This window comes from Lipomyces japonicus (genome assembly GCF_038497905.1).
Source record: "Lipomyces japonicus strain CBS 7319 unplaced genomic scaffold V1514scaffold_32, whole genome shotgun sequence".
Lineage (NCBI taxonomy): Eukaryota > Fungi > Ascomycota > Lipomycetes > Lipomycetales > Lipomycetaceae > Lipomyces > Lipomyces japonicus.
Genome location: NW_027117844.1, coordinates 1 through 15,769, shown reverse-complemented (window position 1 = coordinate 15,769; position 15,769 = coordinate 1). Strand labels below are relative to the sequence as shown.

General features: G+C 43.7%; 6 protein-coding genes across 6 annotated transcripts; 4 read left to right on the top strand and 2 right to left on the bottom strand.

Annotated features, from left to right (window-relative positions):
* Positions 1–28: 28 nt before the first annotated feature.
* V1514DRAFT_353365 (Not1 N-terminal domain, CCR4-Not complex component-domain-containing protein) lies at positions 29–2,805 on the top strand. Its single transcript, XM_066929533.1, has 3 exons — positions 29–588; positions 645–764; positions 844–2,805. The coding sequence occupies exons 1-3, from the start codon at positions 454–456 to the stop codon at positions 2,536–2,538; spliced, it is 1,950 nt and encodes a 649-aa protein (XP_066782199.1). The 5' UTR covers positions 29–453; the 3' UTR covers positions 2,539–2,805.
* On the bottom strand, positions 2,591–5,496 carry V1514DRAFT_334093 (XFP N-terminal domain-containing protein). The gene is made up of 3 exons (XM_066928152.1): positions 5,143–5,496; positions 4,702–5,089; positions 2,591–4,646 (listed from the first exon to the last, which is right to left on the bottom strand). The coding sequence occupies exons 1-3, from the start codon at positions 5,393–5,395 to the stop codon at positions 2,855–2,857; spliced, it is 2,433 nt and encodes an 810-aa protein (XP_066782198.1). The 5' UTR covers positions 5,396–5,496; the 3' UTR covers positions 2,591–2,854.
* Positions 5,497–5,737: 241 nt separating this feature from the next.
* Positions 5,738–7,516, top strand: V1514DRAFT_309354 (metalloenzyme). The gene is made up of 2 exons (XM_066925746.1): positions 5,738–5,817; positions 5,926–7,516. Exons 1-2 carry the CDS (start codon positions 5,781–5,783, stop codon positions 7,431–7,433), a joined length of 1,545 nt encoding a protein of 514 aa, XP_066782197.1. The 5' UTR covers positions 5,738–5,780; the 3' UTR covers positions 7,434–7,516.
* A 306-nt stretch (positions 7,517–7,822) lies between these two features.
* On the top strand, positions 7,823–9,970 carry V1514DRAFT_283258 (uncharacterized protein; the record flags this gene model as incomplete). Its single annotated transcript, XM_066925117.1, has 3 exons — positions 7,823–7,935; positions 8,053–9,199; positions 9,272–9,970. 3 exons carry the CDS (start codon positions 7,823–7,825, stop codon positions 9,968–9,970), a joined length of 1,959 nt encoding a protein of 652 aa, XP_066782196.1.
* A 200-nt stretch (positions 9,971–10,170) lies between these two features.
* On the bottom strand, positions 10,171–11,517 carry V1514DRAFT_321135 (sodium bile acid symporter family-domain-containing protein; the record flags this gene model as incomplete). The annotated part of the gene is made up of 4 exons (XM_066926039.1): positions 10,171–10,827; positions 10,895–10,981; positions 11,042–11,184; positions 11,253–11,517. 4 exons carry the CDS (start codon positions 11,515–11,517, stop codon positions 10,171–10,173), a joined length of 1,152 nt encoding a protein of 383 aa, XP_066782195.1.
* Positions 11,518–13,000: 1,483 nt separating this feature from the next.
* On the top strand, positions 13,001–14,527 carry V1514DRAFT_334080 (uncharacterized protein). The gene is made up of 3 exons (XM_066928151.1): positions 13,001–13,171; positions 13,236–13,592; positions 13,652–14,527. The coding sequence occupies exons 1-3, from the start codon at positions 13,115–13,117 to the stop codon at positions 14,138–14,140; spliced, it is 903 nt and encodes a 300-aa protein (XP_066782194.1). The 5' UTR covers positions 13,001–13,114; the 3' UTR covers positions 14,141–14,527.
* The last annotated feature ends 1,242 nt before the right edge of the window (positions 14,528–15,769 follow it).

Sequence of the window (15,769 nt, the reverse complement as noted above, 5' to 3'; positions counted from 1 at the left end):
CGCTTTCAACGTGAAATCTCGAGTCGCTCTTTATTTTAATTGGGATTTTTTTTTTTTTTGCAATTTCCTTGGATAAAAACAAATCAAACACGGTTCAATTAACATATAACCGTGAGTCAATTATATTATTACTAGACTGTGTGCCAAGTAATAGAAGAATTTGGAGTTTTCCTATTCATCATCTGTGTTTCCGAGATCAACTCATTGGCATACCGTTTGGAATCTCTTGCTTGTCAGTCAACGACAATCTGTTGGAACATTTTTTTTTTGAAACTTTTAGGCATCAAAACAAATCGTAACTTTCTATAATTATTTTTTTGGGACGTTGCGCGATAGAGATAACAAGTGTGTGTGGGTTTTATTGGAGCGGATGTACCATAGGTTTTTTTTTTTATTGTTTACCTACTTCCAGTGATAGCGAAATTTTAAAAGTCCTACATCTGAACTCACAACATGGCTCAACGGAAGTTACAACAAGAGATTGATAGAGTGTTTAAAAGAGTGACCGAAGGCGTGGCAGCATTCGATAGCGTGTATGAGAAGGTTATACAGTCTACTAATCCATCACAAAAGGAGAAACTCGAGCAGGTAAGATTACATGAAGAACAACTAGGTGGCAGATAAACGAACTAATTTTTACGTAGGATTTGAAAAGAGAGATTAAAAAATTACAGCGATTGAGAGATCAAATTAAGACATGGATGGGTAGCAACGACATTAAAGACAAGAAATCATTGTCTGATCAGAGGAAGCTGATTGAAACCGTAAGTTGATGCTTTTTACTATCTTTGATATATACGTTTTTTTTAATTTGGATTTTTTTTTTTTTTTTTTTTGGTTTAGCAAATGGAACGGTTTAAGGCTTGTGAAAAGGAAATGAAGACGAAAGCTTACAGCAAGGAAGGATTGACCGCATCATTAAAACTAGATCCACGTGAAAAAGAAAAGCAAGAGATGGCCAATTTTATAACCAGCATGTTAGATGACCTTGATCGACAGGTTGAAACTGCGGAAGCTGAAGTCGAGTCACTCAGTGCGACTATAAAGCGTGGCAAGAAAGATTCATCAAAGGCAGAAAGAATAGGAGAAGTAGAAGAAAGGATTGAAAGACATAAGTGGCATCAGGGAAAATTGGAAGTTATTTTGCGATTATTGGAAAACGGCAATTTGGAAGCCGACAAGGTTGCTAATATTCAAGAAGATATCAAGTATTATGTTGAATCAAATTTGGATGGCGATTTTGCTGAAGATGATGAGATTTATGATGGCTTAAATTTGGAAGAGGAAGAAGAAGTGTATGGAATGAATGAGAATGACCATTTGTCTGTTCAGGACAATCACTCGGTTCATGATGAGTTTGAGAAGGAGAAAGACGTACCACCGGTTGTGGTGTTGACTCCGGTAAAGAAAGTGGACGTGGCGAGAAAGACCACTACGGCTAAGGTATCACCAGTTGTGGCGACCCACCCTCCAGCAACAAGTCACCATGTAAACGTCAGTACTGCACAAGCTCCGGTGTCAACCTCAGCATCAACTTCAACTGCTTCAACAGCAATTGGAAGTACAAATATGAAACCAGCACCAGTACCAGCACGACCAGCGGGCGAAGTTTTAAAATACGCGTCAGCAGCAGCAGCTGCTGCAGCGGTAACTCCTGGTTTGTCACCATTGCCTCCACCACCACCTTCAGCGGCAGGTACTGCCACTCCTGCTAGTACTTCAACATTAGGCAAGTCTGAAAAGTCCGTCCCGGCCTCAACATCGACCAAAATTTCGGCGTCAAACGTGTCGTCGCCTGCGAATTCGCATGCTTCACCGGTTATTAGTAACGCATGGAGCGTTACAGCGACGTCGTCGTCATCGCCACTAACGCAAAAGGCCGACGTGTTTGCGTTCAGGGATTTGGAACATGAAATAAACAACATTCATGACCACGGGCCGAATGGTATTGACCGGGAGCCGACTCCTGAATTGGAACCGCCGTCATCTTCAGATGAAGCAACAACGGCCAGGTCGGAAGATTTAACGTTTCATGCGCCGGTTGGATTGGAAGATTTGGTGTCATCATTTGATTCTGCCAAGGCCAGGATTGAGAACCCGATTGGAGTAACGTCGGAAATTACTGGATTGCTTGAGACGGCGGCCAAATATTGCCCGGATTCGAGTGATGCTGACAAGCCAAGGTACTATCGGCCAATCACGCCGTTCCCGACTTCAGCACATTTCCCTCAGGAGCCGTTACCCATATTTGACGATCCGATGTTGTATGAAAAAGTTGATATAGATACGTTGTTCTATGTGTTTTATTATCGACAAGGTACATACTTGCAATATCTTGCCTCCAAGGAATTGAAGAAGCAAAGTTGGAGGTTTCATAAGAAATTCTTAACCTGGTTTCAACGACATGAGGAACCCAAGATCATTACCGATGATTTCGAACAAGGCACGTATCGGTATTTTGATTTTGAAGGCACATGGTTGCAACGGCGGAAGCAAAATTTTGAATTCCAGTATCAGTATTTGGAAGATGAGATATAAGAAATTTTGTTGATGCTACAATTGGTTCTTTTTATTATTATTATTATTATTATTATTATTATTGTTGTTGTTGTTTATCCTGGTGTCCACGGTCTCTTTTTGCTTTTATTGATTTTACATTTTTGTTTATACAATTTTCCAATTTTTTGTTTATAACGATTAGCATTGGTCATCCACAGTATGTTATTATTATAATTAAGATTCGGTTTCAAACTTCGAGTTTGTATATAAAGATAAATAAAATGTTAAAATTCAAGGATACTGAAGAAAAAAAAAGAAAAAAAAGAATAAAAAGAGCAAAGACAGTAAGTTTTTTTTAAAACTCGGGGGTGTCAAACACGCCATCAGGATCATGACCATTTTCGACCACGTAGCTTTGATGCTTTCTTCTCGCGTGCTGAAATCCAGATATCAACACGTGACTGTTAATCTGGACTAGAGGATTGATCTTGGCAGCTGCCTCGATAGCCTTGGCCGCCACGGTCCATCTGTCCGTGTGATTGAGCACCATCATGGACAACGGAGTCGTGGTCGTGCCTTCCTCGTCGTAGCCGTCAATCGAGACGCGGTCAAGGTTTGGCCGGCCAAACAGGAGGCCCTGAAGTTCGGTTGGATAACCGTGATAGTTAAAATGAATTGGCTTATCCTTGGTAAAGAGTGAGTCGAAGCCATCGTCGGTAAGCGCATGCGGATGAGTTCCGTGAGCTTGCAAAATCATGAGATCGGTCACGTTGACCACGCGCACACGCAACGAAGGGACTTTCTTGCGCAAAATGGAAGCAGCAGCGATGACTTCGAACGTGACCTCGACACCGATTCCGACAAGGACAACGTCAGGATCGATGCCGTCGTCCGTGGATGCAAACTTCCAAACCGACGCGCCAGCAATACAATGAGCGTCGGCCTCTTCCGGGGATAGGTAAACTGGCGTGGGCGCCTTAGAACCGACCATCAGGTTCACGTAGTTTTTGGATTTCAAGCAGTGTCTAATGGTAGACAAAAAACAGTTCGCATCAGGCGGCAGGTAAATGCGGGCAGCCTCTGACTTGACCTTGATCACTGTGCCGATAAACGCAGGATTTTGATGGGAAAAACCGTTATGTTCCTGCCTGGTCCAGGTCGAGGTCTCAATGTAGTTTAACGATCCAATGTCACGGCGCCATTTTGTTTCTTTTGCCATTTTCATAAACTTCGCGTATTGCACCATCATGGTGGCAATGATTCCAAGAAAGGCTTCGTATGACGGGAACACGCCGACGCGCCCTGTAAGAGTATAGCCTTGCAGCCAGCCCTGGCAACAATGCTCAGACAAGATTTCCGTAACCCGGCCACCTTTAGCGCGAGTCAACGGATCCCATTGGAAATCGCGACTGGTGTGGTTGAAAACAGAATCAAGCTTATTGGAAACAAGCTCATCTGGAGAAAACAAGCGCAAGCTGTGAGGATTTGCAACCAGGGCCTGATCTAGGTATTCGCCAACCGCACGAAGGGCAGAGTACTGAGTTCCTTTTTCCTTGGCAAACGGTTTCCAATCAGTCAAATCAAGAGGATTGTAACCATTGTAGGTCTCCTTGACTTGACCGAGACGTTTTGATGGTTCCTTAGGAATCAGGGCTTCAATTTCAGGAATTGGCTTGCCCTCAGCAGTGAGCAGGTTTTTCACGTCATAAGACTTAAGCCAATGCTTTAAAAGCTCGAACTGTTCGTTGTTGGTCTTTGCTTCGGGCAAAGGGACCTGGTGAGAATGGAACGAGCCTTCGATAGGTTCACCATCGAGTTGCTTTGGACCGGAAAACCCCTTTGGCGTGCGAAGAACAATTAGCGGCCATCGAGGCTTGACGATTGGAATTCCGGAACGAGCCGCGGTTTGAATCTTTTTGATTTCCGCCACGGACCAATCGAGCGCAGCAGCGAGTTCGTCCTGAATGTGCTTTAAATCTTCAACGATAATAACCTTGTAGCCGTAGCCAGAGTAGAGCGCAATCAGTTCCTTGTCATCATTGGTACCCGGAATGGTCCGTTCGGAAATTTTAAATCCATTGGCATGCAATATGGGGATGACTGCTCCGGATTCAGCCGGGTCGAGATATTTATGCGAGTTCCAAGCGCTAATGCGGATTGAGTTAGTCCCAAAATTTCGGCAATAAGATTAAAAAAACTTACGCTGCGAGCGGGCCTGATTCGGACTCGCCATCGCCGACGATGCACGTGACAATCAGGTCAGGTTTGTCCATGACAGCACCGTAGGAAACCGCCAGCGAGTATCCGAGTTCGCCGCCTTCGTGGATAGAGCCGGGGACTTCAGCATTGATGTGAGACGGGAAGCCGCCTGGCCATGAAAAGCTCTTGATCAGTTTGCGCAGGCCGGCTTCGTCTCTGGTGTAGGGCGGAATGAAGGGCGCGAGTGAGTCCTCAATCCACAGGTCAGCCAGGATGGCGGGAGCACCGTGACCGGGGCCGACGACAAGGATGATTTTGAGGTCGTCCTTGACAACGAGCCGATTCACGTGAGCGTAGATGAGATTAAGACCGGGGCATGTGCCAAAGTGGCCTGCCAATCAGTGTTAGCAATCGTTCGTACACAAGGGTTGATGTGGCACATACCCAAAAGGCGGAACTTGACGTCGTCGGGAACCAGCTCGCGTTCTAGTAGGGCGTCTGACTTGAGAAAGATCATGGCCGTGGCAATGTAGTTTGCCAGGTGCTGGAACTTGACCAGGCTGGATCGCTGAGCATTAGACAGGTAATCCTTGTAGGCGGGCTTGACTGCTAGAGCAAGCACGGAGTCCGGCAGATGAGACGGATCCGGCGGCGGGTTTGCAATCTCATGAAGATGGGCGATGGGAGTAGTAGTCATGATGGGAGTGGTGTGGGAAGATGAGGACTACGATGCTAGTACGCAAGAGCCGTGCCACGTATTTATACTTGCCAACCTGTCAGTTGAGGCGGAAGGAAAACCGTTGGTTGCACTGGTTGCACTAGTGGTACTAGTGGCACCCATCATTTTTTAATCACTAATTACGATATATATCACCCCACGACTTCGGCAATTATACGTCAACCGTGCGCTTATGCACAAGATCGTCCCGTCGCGATGATTAATTGCTGACGTGGGCGGGCTCGCACGTGCGGCCTGGTTCTATCTCCAGCTGCACCGCGTTTAGGGCTTTTTTGTGCCATTTTTTTTTTTCACTGCATACAAATCGACGAATAGCATTCAATTTTTGGTTTGGTAACGCGCAATGTCAGTTGATAAGAAGGTTGCTTTGATAGTTATCGGTACGTTTGCCTTGCACTGCATTACATTGCATGGATGAATGAATGAATGAATGAATGAATGAATGAATGAATGAACGAAGTAGAACCATGTACTGACGACGTTTTTAGACGGCTGGGGAGTGTCTCCAACTACCGGTGTGAAAGGCAATGCCATTGAAAATGCAGACACGCCCACGATGGATGGATTTGCCAAGTCATCTGGTTACACTGAGCTTGAAGCTTCGTCGACTTTTGTTGGCCTGCCCGAGGGCTTGATGGGCAACTCCGAGGTTGGCCATCTCAACATCGGCGCCGGCCGTGTCGTGTGGCAGGACGTGGTCCGGATCGACATGGCCGTCAAGAAGCATGAGTTTGGCATCACGCCCAACATCAAGGCTGCATTTGAACATGCCGTGGCTAACTCGAACAGCCGGATTCATTTCCTGGGATTGTTGTCTGATGGCGGCGTGCACTCACATCAGAACCATCTGTTTGAGTTGCTGATTGCCGCCAAGCAGGCTGGAATCAAGCAAGCGTTCGTGCACGCGTTCGGTGACGGCAGGGACACTGACCCGAAGTCGTTGACGGCTTACACTGAGACGTTGTTGGCCAAGTTTAAGGAGATTGGTCTCGGAGAGCTGGCCACCGTCGTGGGCCGGTACTACGCCATGGACCGCGACAAGCGGTGGGAACGTGTCGAAGTTGCAGTCAAGGGCCTGGTTTCGACCACCGGTGGCGAACAGGTGCCATCGCAGGACGACGTGATTGCGACGATTAACAAGCGGTATGACGCTGGCGAGACGGACGAGTTTATTAAGCCCATAATCGTGAACGGCGAGGAAGCCCGGATTAAGGAAAACGACACGTTGTTCTTTTTCAACTACCGGTCCGACCGAGTGCGCGAAATTACGCAGCTGTTTGGCGTGGACTCGTCACCGATCGATACCGAAATTCCCGCCGGTCTGAACATCACGACTATGACCCAGTACAAGGCGGACTACCCGTTTTCGGTTGCGTTTGCGCCCCAACGCATGGACGACGTGCTTGCCGAGTGGTTGGGTAAGCAGAAGGTGGGCCAGGTGCACATTGCCGAAACCGAGAAGTACGCGCACGTTACGTTTTTCTTTAACGGCGGCGTGGAGAAGCAGTACGATTTAGAACAGCGAGACCTCGTGTCGTCGCCCAGGGTTGCCACTTATGACTTGGAACCGAAAATGTCGCAGTTTGAAGTTGCCGCCCAGGTTGCCACTCGCGTGACCGAAGGCATCCCATTCGTGATGTGCAACCTGGCTGCTCCGGACATGGTTGGCCACACGGGCAAGTACGAGGCCGCCGTGAAGGCTGTTACGGCGTGCGACCAGGCCATTGCCGACGTATACGCGGCCTGCGTCAAGGAAAACTACGTGCTTTTCATTACCGCAGACCATGGCAACGCTGAGGCGATGCTGACGAGCGAGGGCAAGCCCAAGACGTCGCACACGACAAACAAGGTGCCGTTCGTAATGGCGAACGGTCCTTCCGAATGGTCGCTCAAGCACGGCGGCGTGCTGGGCGACGTTGCGCCCACGATTTTGGACGTGCTCGGGCTCGACAAGCCTGAGCACATGACCGGCGTTAGCTTGCTGCAGCGGGCGTAGTGGTTATGTACATGTATAGATAGACACTAGAGTTGCCGACGAGCTGGCTTGTTGAGGAAAGTAGACTTTTGTTTCATGCGTGCGAGCGTAGATACGCCGTAGTTGGTTTTTACGAACACTTCGTTGTTGTCACGTGTCACGCATTCCGCTACTTTTGTGCGACAGCATCGCACATCCCGTGACCGTAGAACGCCAAGCCAGTGCCAAACGCCAAGCCGCGCATATACCTTGCTAAATATGTGCACTTGCAGCCGCATATGCCGTGTTCGCCGCGGTTATGGCGAGTTCGCACCGCGGTCGGGGTCGCCGCTCAAGGGCATACAAGAACCTGGCCATTCGCCCACGCTCGCCCTGGTTCCTTTCTCGTTCGTCCAAAGCACTTGTCCGCCATGACTTCGTCTGTGGCACCTGCTCAGATGCCATATTTGCATCTGCCTCCAGCTCCAGCTCCCGCTCCCACATCGACACTATCGCCCTCGCCGACATCGTCGACTTCGTCTGCGTCTGCGTCTGCGTCTTCATCGTCATCGCCTCCGTTCCTGGCAGCAGCAGTCTCTAGTGGCAGCAAGCATTCGCATGCGCACAGGCATCTGCATTCTTTGGCTCCGTCGCCTGCAAGCCATGGATACGCTACCGCAGCCGCTTCTACCACTTCTCCAACGTCTTCCACGTTGTCCACGTCGTCCACCGTGTCGTCCGCCAGTGGCCATCCCAGCAACGCTTCGTCGTATTCGTCTGCCTCCAACTCGCCTACTTACAAAGACTCGGCGTTGCACCACCAAAATCAGCTACAGCCACCATTGCACTCATATCCGTTATCATCGTTGTACCCACACAGATACTCCACCGGCTCTGCCGCTACCATTCCTCCAGCACTGCGCGTGACTGCGCCTCCCAAGGAAGCCATGTCGGACGCTTCTGGAGAGCTTGTTTGCCAATGGGCACACTGCAACGACAGATTTGCGTTGGCTGAAGATCTCTACAACCACCTATGCAACTTTCACGTCGGCCGCAAGTCTACAAACAATCTGTGCCTGGTCTGTGCATGGGGCGTGTGCAGAACAAAGACCATCAAGCGCGATCACATCACATCGCATCTCAGAGTACATGTGCCGTTAAAACCTCATCAGTGTGATTTCTGTTCAAAGCCGTTCAAGCGACCTCAAGATTTGAAGAAACATGTCAAGACTCATGCCGATGACTCCGTGTTCTTGCCTCAATCTAATAACGTGTCTTTCAGATCTCAGCCTCCTCGAATGGTATGGAAACGGTCGGCGTCAATTTCTGGTCCTGCGCCGTCTGTTGTCGACGATCATTCTTCATATCACTTTAACTACGGTCATCATCAAGCCGTGACCGACAACCACTATATGCAACCTCATCAACAACACGATTACTATTCATATCAGGTTCAACAACAACCACAACAACACTCATCTTATTCTATGCATGATTCTCAGCAACAGCAACAGCAACAGCAACAGCAACAGCAACAGCAACAGCAACAGCAACAGCAACAGCAACAGCAACAGCAACCACCACCGCCAATCTACTCTCATGTCTCTCAACCTGAATTTCCCAGAGCGAAGCGTGCATATGAAGCTGCCAATGACTTTTTTGATGATGTCAAGCGTAATAAAATTACCCCAGTGTATGGTCAAGATATGGCATCCCGGCTTTCTGCTTTAGAAGCTCTCGTTGGAGTTGCCCCACCGCCACCACCGACGCAAGAATACTTGTCTTCTGTAACGAATAGTTCTTATCATGTTCCTACTCATCACTCTTCTCATTATGGACAGCAAAGCCATGCATCTTCTCACGCTCTTCCAGCACCTCAGCATGCGCCGCATGCCGGCCTTCCTGGTAATAGTAATGGTAGTGGTGGTATTCATCAACTGCAACCTCCACATGCAACCTTACCGGCATTGCGAACCAAGCAAGAACTTCTTGATACTGATCATTTCTTGAATCAGTTACAATCAAATGTTTATTCTTCGTCATATTCGAATTCGTCATACCATCCGCCACCTGTACCGCCACCTGCTATGTCCAATCAGCAGTCAGGATTTACAGCGATCAACACGACTGCTTCACCTCGCCAAGGTCATTACCAATTACCTTCAACAACGCAGTCAGGTGCCGGACTGTACCCAAGTTGGCCACTCATGTCTGGCCAGGGACCATTGCAATCAATATCATCGCAACAAGATTTTCTCTTACCATCGCATCATACGCAACTCGGATCTCGGTTCGACCTTGATCAAGGACGCAGGTTTTCTGTTGGAGCTCTTCAAAAATCGGCTGTGCCTGTTGACCGGATCGCGATCAAGACCGTAATCAAGAGTGACACTGCCGATGATGATATTTCGAATTTGATTAAGGACATCAAGGCTCGAATGAATTTTGATGATAATAATGATAATGAAAAATCTGTTGAGATGAAATTGAATGATTTCGAACGTGAACGGAAAGTTCATCTTTTGGTTATTGACCGCTTGCGGTCATTGGTTCAATCATTGCTGGTCACGGTTGAGTGAAAAAATATAGGCTTTAATTTTATTTTGGTTAAGGGAAGTTAATAGGGAATATTTTTTTTTTTTGGGTTCAGGCGTTCATGTGTTGACTTTTGGTCGGATGTGGAATGTTTATATTTACATAGTTTAATGTTTGATTTTAGATCAAAATAATTTTGAATTTTTTGCTCACGTAATGAGACAAAAATAAACAGATTATTAAATTAGTCCTTCCAACAAATGCGTTTTGCTATTAATTTTAACACGTAAACAAGACCCAACAATACGGGAACTTCAATCAACGGACCGACCGTAGCTGCCAGCGCTTGATCACTATTTTGTCCAAACGTTGCAATCGCGACCGCGATCGCCAGTTCAAAATTATTACTTGCTGCCGTAAAACTCTGAGTGGTAGCAAGTTTGTAACCAATTCGCATGCGATACGTAATCGTCACGGTTGCAAAGAAAATTATTAAAAAATAAGCTACTAATGGTGCTGCGACTCGAATGACAGACACGATTTGATGCACGACCCGGTGACCTTGAGATGCAAACAGAATCAAAATCGTGAACAAAAGTCCGATCAATGACAATGGACTTAACCATTTTAAGAAAAATAAATCATAATTTCGAGATCCGATTATTCTCCGCAACACAAGCCGTGTGGTTACTGCTGCTGCTAATGGGATTCCTAAAAAGACTGCCACGCTTTTGGCAGCTGCAGCGTAGGATAATTCAACATGATCATGAGAATGACATATAACTTTCATGAAAAAGATTGCCATTGGTGCGAACAACACCATTTGCAGTAATGAATTTACCGCCACCAAAATGGCACAGTATTCATTATCACCACCAGCCAGTCCATTCCATATTAGCACCTAGAAAATGATAATTCAATTAATAGTCTGTTAATAGTAACACACACGCACACATATATATATATACCATTGCAATGCATCGAGCTAAGCCAACAAGGATTAACCCTTCACGAAGGTCTTGCTTATCCGGAAGAAAAGCCCATGCAAGTCCTAACTATAATTGATATTAAACAGGTCAAAAATAGATATGCTACTAGGTTCTATTTTAAATTACCATCACAAATGGAGCAATAAGCCAATTAAATACAATACTTAATCCTAATTGATGCCAAATTTCTCGAGACTTAAAAACCAAATGCAAATTTTCAAATTGAACCTTGCAAAGAATTGGGTACATCATAACCAACAATCCAACAGCTAATTAATTTTATTAAATATAATTAATAACAAAAAATTTAAATATTTTAAGGTGGAGGGTGGCATACCTATTGGAACCGAAACTCCAACGAATTTGCCTTTGTCAATGGCTTCGGCAGTATTTGGAACAAAATTTCCAAGCAGGATGCCCACGACCATGGCCAAAAAAATCCATAAGGCTAAAAACCTATCTAAAAATCCCAAACTTTTAAACATTGATTGCTTTTCATGAATTGAATCATCATTTGATTGCGATTGTTGCATTTCAATTTTGGTACCACCGTCTCCACGGTCAACGTTCCCGCTGAAGCCACCAGAAAAATTTTCTGTCATGAATATTTTATTCAGGATATATTTCTATATATATCATGACCAAAATATGCTACGCCAATTGGTAGCGTGAATTGCACATTTATACTTATCATTGTTGCCACATTGCTGAACAAAAAATTAATGGATGTGTCACCAAGAAGGTCACCAGTAGGCGTGCGGCTTGGAAAAAGGAAAGCGTTTATTGTCAACAACGAATATATGATGGATGACCTGTCAGATACAGATATAATTATTGTCAATTGCTAGACATTCGCGAATAATAAAAGATTGCTTCTCGTTTGATAATGAGAGTTGAGACTGTTCATTGTTAGCCGAACACGACGATCATGACGAGATGATATCGTCAACTTCAGGAAAATCAACCTTTGGCTTATCCGATACTTTCAGATTTATTCGATACTTTCGACGATTAGGCAAAATTGTGTCTATAGATATTGTGAACATCCCTAATTATTTAGAATGATGTTCAGACATTACGGTTACTTCGGTCTTTGCGGCAACTAGTCAACACTGTTGTGCTAAACTAAAATTATCAGGTAAAAAGGCATGCTAAATTTGAATTAATATAAGACGACTATTGCATGGCTCCCATACCTGAGGGTCAAGTCAGCGCAACCACAACGAATTTACCGATAAAGATTTTTTGCGACGTTTTAACAAAATGAGAACAAGTTGTTTGAACATGCAATGCAATGCTTCCTGAATTGGAACGTATGTGCTCGGAATACTATAAAAACATATATGGGACAATTCTTTGATTAGCCATAGGGCAACTTTACGAGTTGCTTAAAAAGTTTTTAAAGTCGAGTTTTATATACTTTTACTACATGATACCATACTTGTATGTCTTTACCGAAGCAGTTCCGTTCATCCATTGTGATCTGATCACGCACAGGGCTTTTTAATCTTCGCTACCTAATTTTTGGTTAAGGTTTCCATGTGATTTCGGGTTACAGCATCTTTGGTCGATAATTGCATGCACTCATTTGTGAAATTTTGGTTTCAATTTTTCAGCATAAATTGCAGTACGTTATATATCTTATCAGAATTTATTATATATATACCCAAAGTTACATCATAAATACTTGTTATTGTATAACCGTACGGTGCACGTTGTAACTATTTGTATGACAATTTGCAATTCTCTTCGTGATTTACCTGTGAGTCAGGAAAGGCCGGCGAAGGGTTGCTGCGCCTCTTTTCCCTAATTGGTATTAAAGCCGAGAATAACCAATTAATGAACATGACTAATTCACAAGCTGTGCAATGGAGTAAATCTAAAAAAGAATAATTTGGAATGATTGAAATTATATTTCAAAATGAAATAATTTTTTTTTTAATTTTCAAGTGCTGTAGTAAAGAGAGTTATAGTAAACTCGGTTAAGATCTATATGTATATAGTTTGTATGAATGTGGTGTGGGCTTACATGATGTTCATTGTGCTCTTTGGATATAAAGTATAAAGTATATTTAAGCTATCGGGGGCTGAAGCGGCAGATTGATTTGTTCATGTGCCAGGATTTTTTTTTGTATTTATGTTCCTAGACGCCGCCGGAAATTAAATATTCTGAAACATAAAGCATTGGGCCGTTGTAAAATGTCTTCTTCAAGAGCAAGTAAGGAGTTTTCATCGCAAGACCAGCAAGCTAGGAAGGTGTGCAACAATATTTATACTGCCACATTGAAAAAAAAATGCTAATATATGATTTCAACAACAGATTGCAAACCTGGCACGGGTGCGTGAAAATCAAAGGAGATGCAGAGCTCGAAGAAAAGCTTACATTACTGAGTTGGAAGAAAAAATCAAACAATGTCAATCACAAAGCAGCAGTTGCAATGAGGGTGCAGACACGGATCGTGACGAATCTGGGAATAATCTAGTTGAACGAGAAAATCGAATGTTACGTGCACTTTTGAGATTAGTGGGTGTTGAAGATGGGCTTCAAGAATTAGTTTTGCGAACCGACGAAGGCGTGCTTATTCGGGCTGAGCAGACTGCCCAGCGAAGCGATTCTAAATTATCTGCCAATGCTCGACATCGCGATGAATACGAAACTGAACAATGCCTGCAGGCTGTAAGTGAAAGAAGCTCGTTGCTTTTGGTTGTTTGATGTTTAATTAACATTGTCACAAGCCGCCGTCGGAAGATAATGTCACAACCCCGTCCCCGTTAGATAGTTCGTTCTGGAATTTACCGCAAGAAGTATTTGATCATCTACAAGCTTTTCAAGTCGAACAATCAATCAACAATTTTAATAACAATTCAATATTAGTGCAACCATTGCCTTCGCCGTCATTTGTACCAACCGTTGCTTCACCATCGGCCTGCTGTCCCGGCTTTGCTTGTGGTCCAGACCAGACCAATCAAGTGTCAGGCAATGACAATAGTCATCTTCAAACAAAACTAGAAAATGATGTCAATAGATTAAAAGAAATTCTTTCAATTGCAAGTCAACGTACAATTTTGTGTACGGAGGCTTACGATCTTATGAGGCAATTTGGTCACAACCGATATGATCATAATGACCTTTTGGTTAAGCTTCAATGCGGCGAAGGTCCATTAGATTGCCAAGTTAGTAATAAGGATTTGATCAAAATTTTGGTAGACATGGCAGAAATTTAAACTTTCAATTCTTAAAAAGTTGATTATTCATGCAGGTATACACATTACGGAGTGTATTACTGAAACGGCAAGTTAATGGAGAGCTTCCCTAATACAAGAGAGAAAGAAAAAGTTTGTCGATCAATCACTTTCAAACCTCTACAGAGTAAGGTTTGATTTAAAAATATGGCCGTTCAACTTTTGTCAACTTGTGCCATCAAAAGACATGGGGCTGCAAGTTGCCTATTTATGTCTTTTATACCAGCCTATCGAAAATGGTTGTGTATTTCTTTTAATTATATTTATAATAAAAAGGATAGACATTGGAATGTTACGAATGAAACGGTGCGAGACGAAATGAGACGGAACGATAATAAACGAAATAAAGAATTAAACGTACGAACGATGATACAAAATATTCTGCTTGGAGAACAACAACTAAACATGAAAAACTTTACAATATATGTTCTCCAAGCTCACTTAGTTACCCTCCTTTTCCAACACGCTTTCGTTACCCTCCTTAACCTCCTAACCTTTGTCCAACTCTTCTAACTCTTAATATATTCATAACATGGAAACTGGATTTTTATTTAATGTCTAATATGATAGAATATGTATATAATCTATTAAGTTTTTATGCATGTGCAGATCTAAGACTAGATATGTACATACAAGTATCTACAAGTATCTACAATAATTACCAAGGATTATCAAGGATTGCTGTATAACATATAAGACGGTCTTTGTAAAAATATTTTTGAAGATTATCTTGTTTTGATAAGTTTAAACCAAATATGGATCGTAACTCTTTGCTAGCATCAGTGTACATACAAATCTGACAACAAGAGCTTAATCTCAGCAGATTGAAACAACATGGCTACTCCACTACTTACAATAGTCCGTTGTACAATTAAATCATCTGCTAAAGATAAATCGCCATACATTGTAAAATTGCAATTCATCAGCAAGTGCTCAAAACCTTTTCGTTAAGAACACAGGTTCCAACCTGCTATGATTCAGCGCAAAGTTTCTTAAACGCTGGTTCACTTTAGTTTTTTTTATTTTTTTTTTTAGTATCATTTATTTTAAGCAAACATGCAACTATTCCAGTTATGGCCTGCTGTAGTACAAATAATCTAATATAACTCTTATTCAGTGTCCATTTGGATGACATAACAGGGGAAAACCCGCCTTAATTTTAAGGGGAAAACCTGCTACCACTGAAAGTACAATCAAAATAATTTCCATACAATAAACTTTAAACAATAAACCTTATCCATGGGATCTAATCAAAATGGGATGACATATAATGGCTGCCAAAAGCCAATTGGGGGTAGGAACCATAACCGTAGATGCAATAGGAGAGGAACCAAAATAAAATAAGGAATAAATTTATTTTTCAAATAACTGACAAAATGGGGGTTCGAACCCAGTACCTTCTGAGCCAGGTTCTAAGGTTGGTGAGAGCCAGGACCGCTGTACTACTAGCACTTTTTTTTATCTTACATAAGCATGCATTAACTATTCAAATCAAATACATCCTGGAAGGACTCATCTCTCGCTGGCACATATGCCAACAACGGCTCGTTATTCTGCAGAGTGGCTGTTATCTCACAATCGGGCCGAATTGCCAGACCCCACACAGTGTGC

Coding starts and splice junctions, on each gene's coding strand:
- V1514DRAFT_353365 (XM_066929533.1), top strand. CDS start 454: ATGGCTCAACGGAAGTTACAACAAGAGATTGATAGAGTGTTTAAAAGA. Junction 589..644: donor AAAAGGAGAAACTCGAGCAG/GTAAGATTACAT, acceptor ATTTTTACGTAG/GATTTGAAAAGAGAGATTAA. Junction 765..843: donor AGAGGAAGCTGATTGAAACC/GTAAGTTGATGC, acceptor TTTTTGGTTTAG/CAAATGGAACGGTTTAAGGC.
- V1514DRAFT_334093 (XM_066928152.1), bottom strand. CDS start 5,395: ATGACTACTACTCCCATCGCCCATCTTCATGAGATTGCAAACCCGCCG. Junction 5,090..5,142: donor CGTCAAGTTCCGCCTTTTGG/GTATGTGCCACA, acceptor ACTGATTGGCAG/GCCACTTTGGCACATGCCCC. Junction 4,647..4,701: donor GAATCAGGCCCGCTCGCAGC/GTAAGTTTTTTT, acceptor AATCCGCATTAG/CGCTTGGAACTCGCATAAAT.
- V1514DRAFT_309354 (XM_066925746.1), top strand. CDS start 5,781: ATGTCAGTTGATAAGAAGGTTGCTTTGATAGTTATCG. Junction 5,818..5,925: donor GGTTGCTTTGATAGTTATCG/GTACGTTTGCCT, acceptor CGACGTTTTTAG/ACGGCTGGGGAGTGTCTCCA.
- V1514DRAFT_334080 (XM_066928151.1), top strand. CDS start 13,115: ATGTCTTCTTCAAGAGCAAGTAAGGAGTTTTCATCGCAAGACCAGCAA. Junction 13,172..13,235: donor AAGACCAGCAAGCTAGGAAG/GTGTGCAACAAT, acceptor TTTCAACAACAG/ATTGCAAACCTGGCACGGGT. Junction 13,593..13,651: donor CTGAACAATGCCTGCAGGCT/GTAAGTGAAAGA, acceptor CATTGTCACAAG/CCGCCGTCGGAAGATAATGT.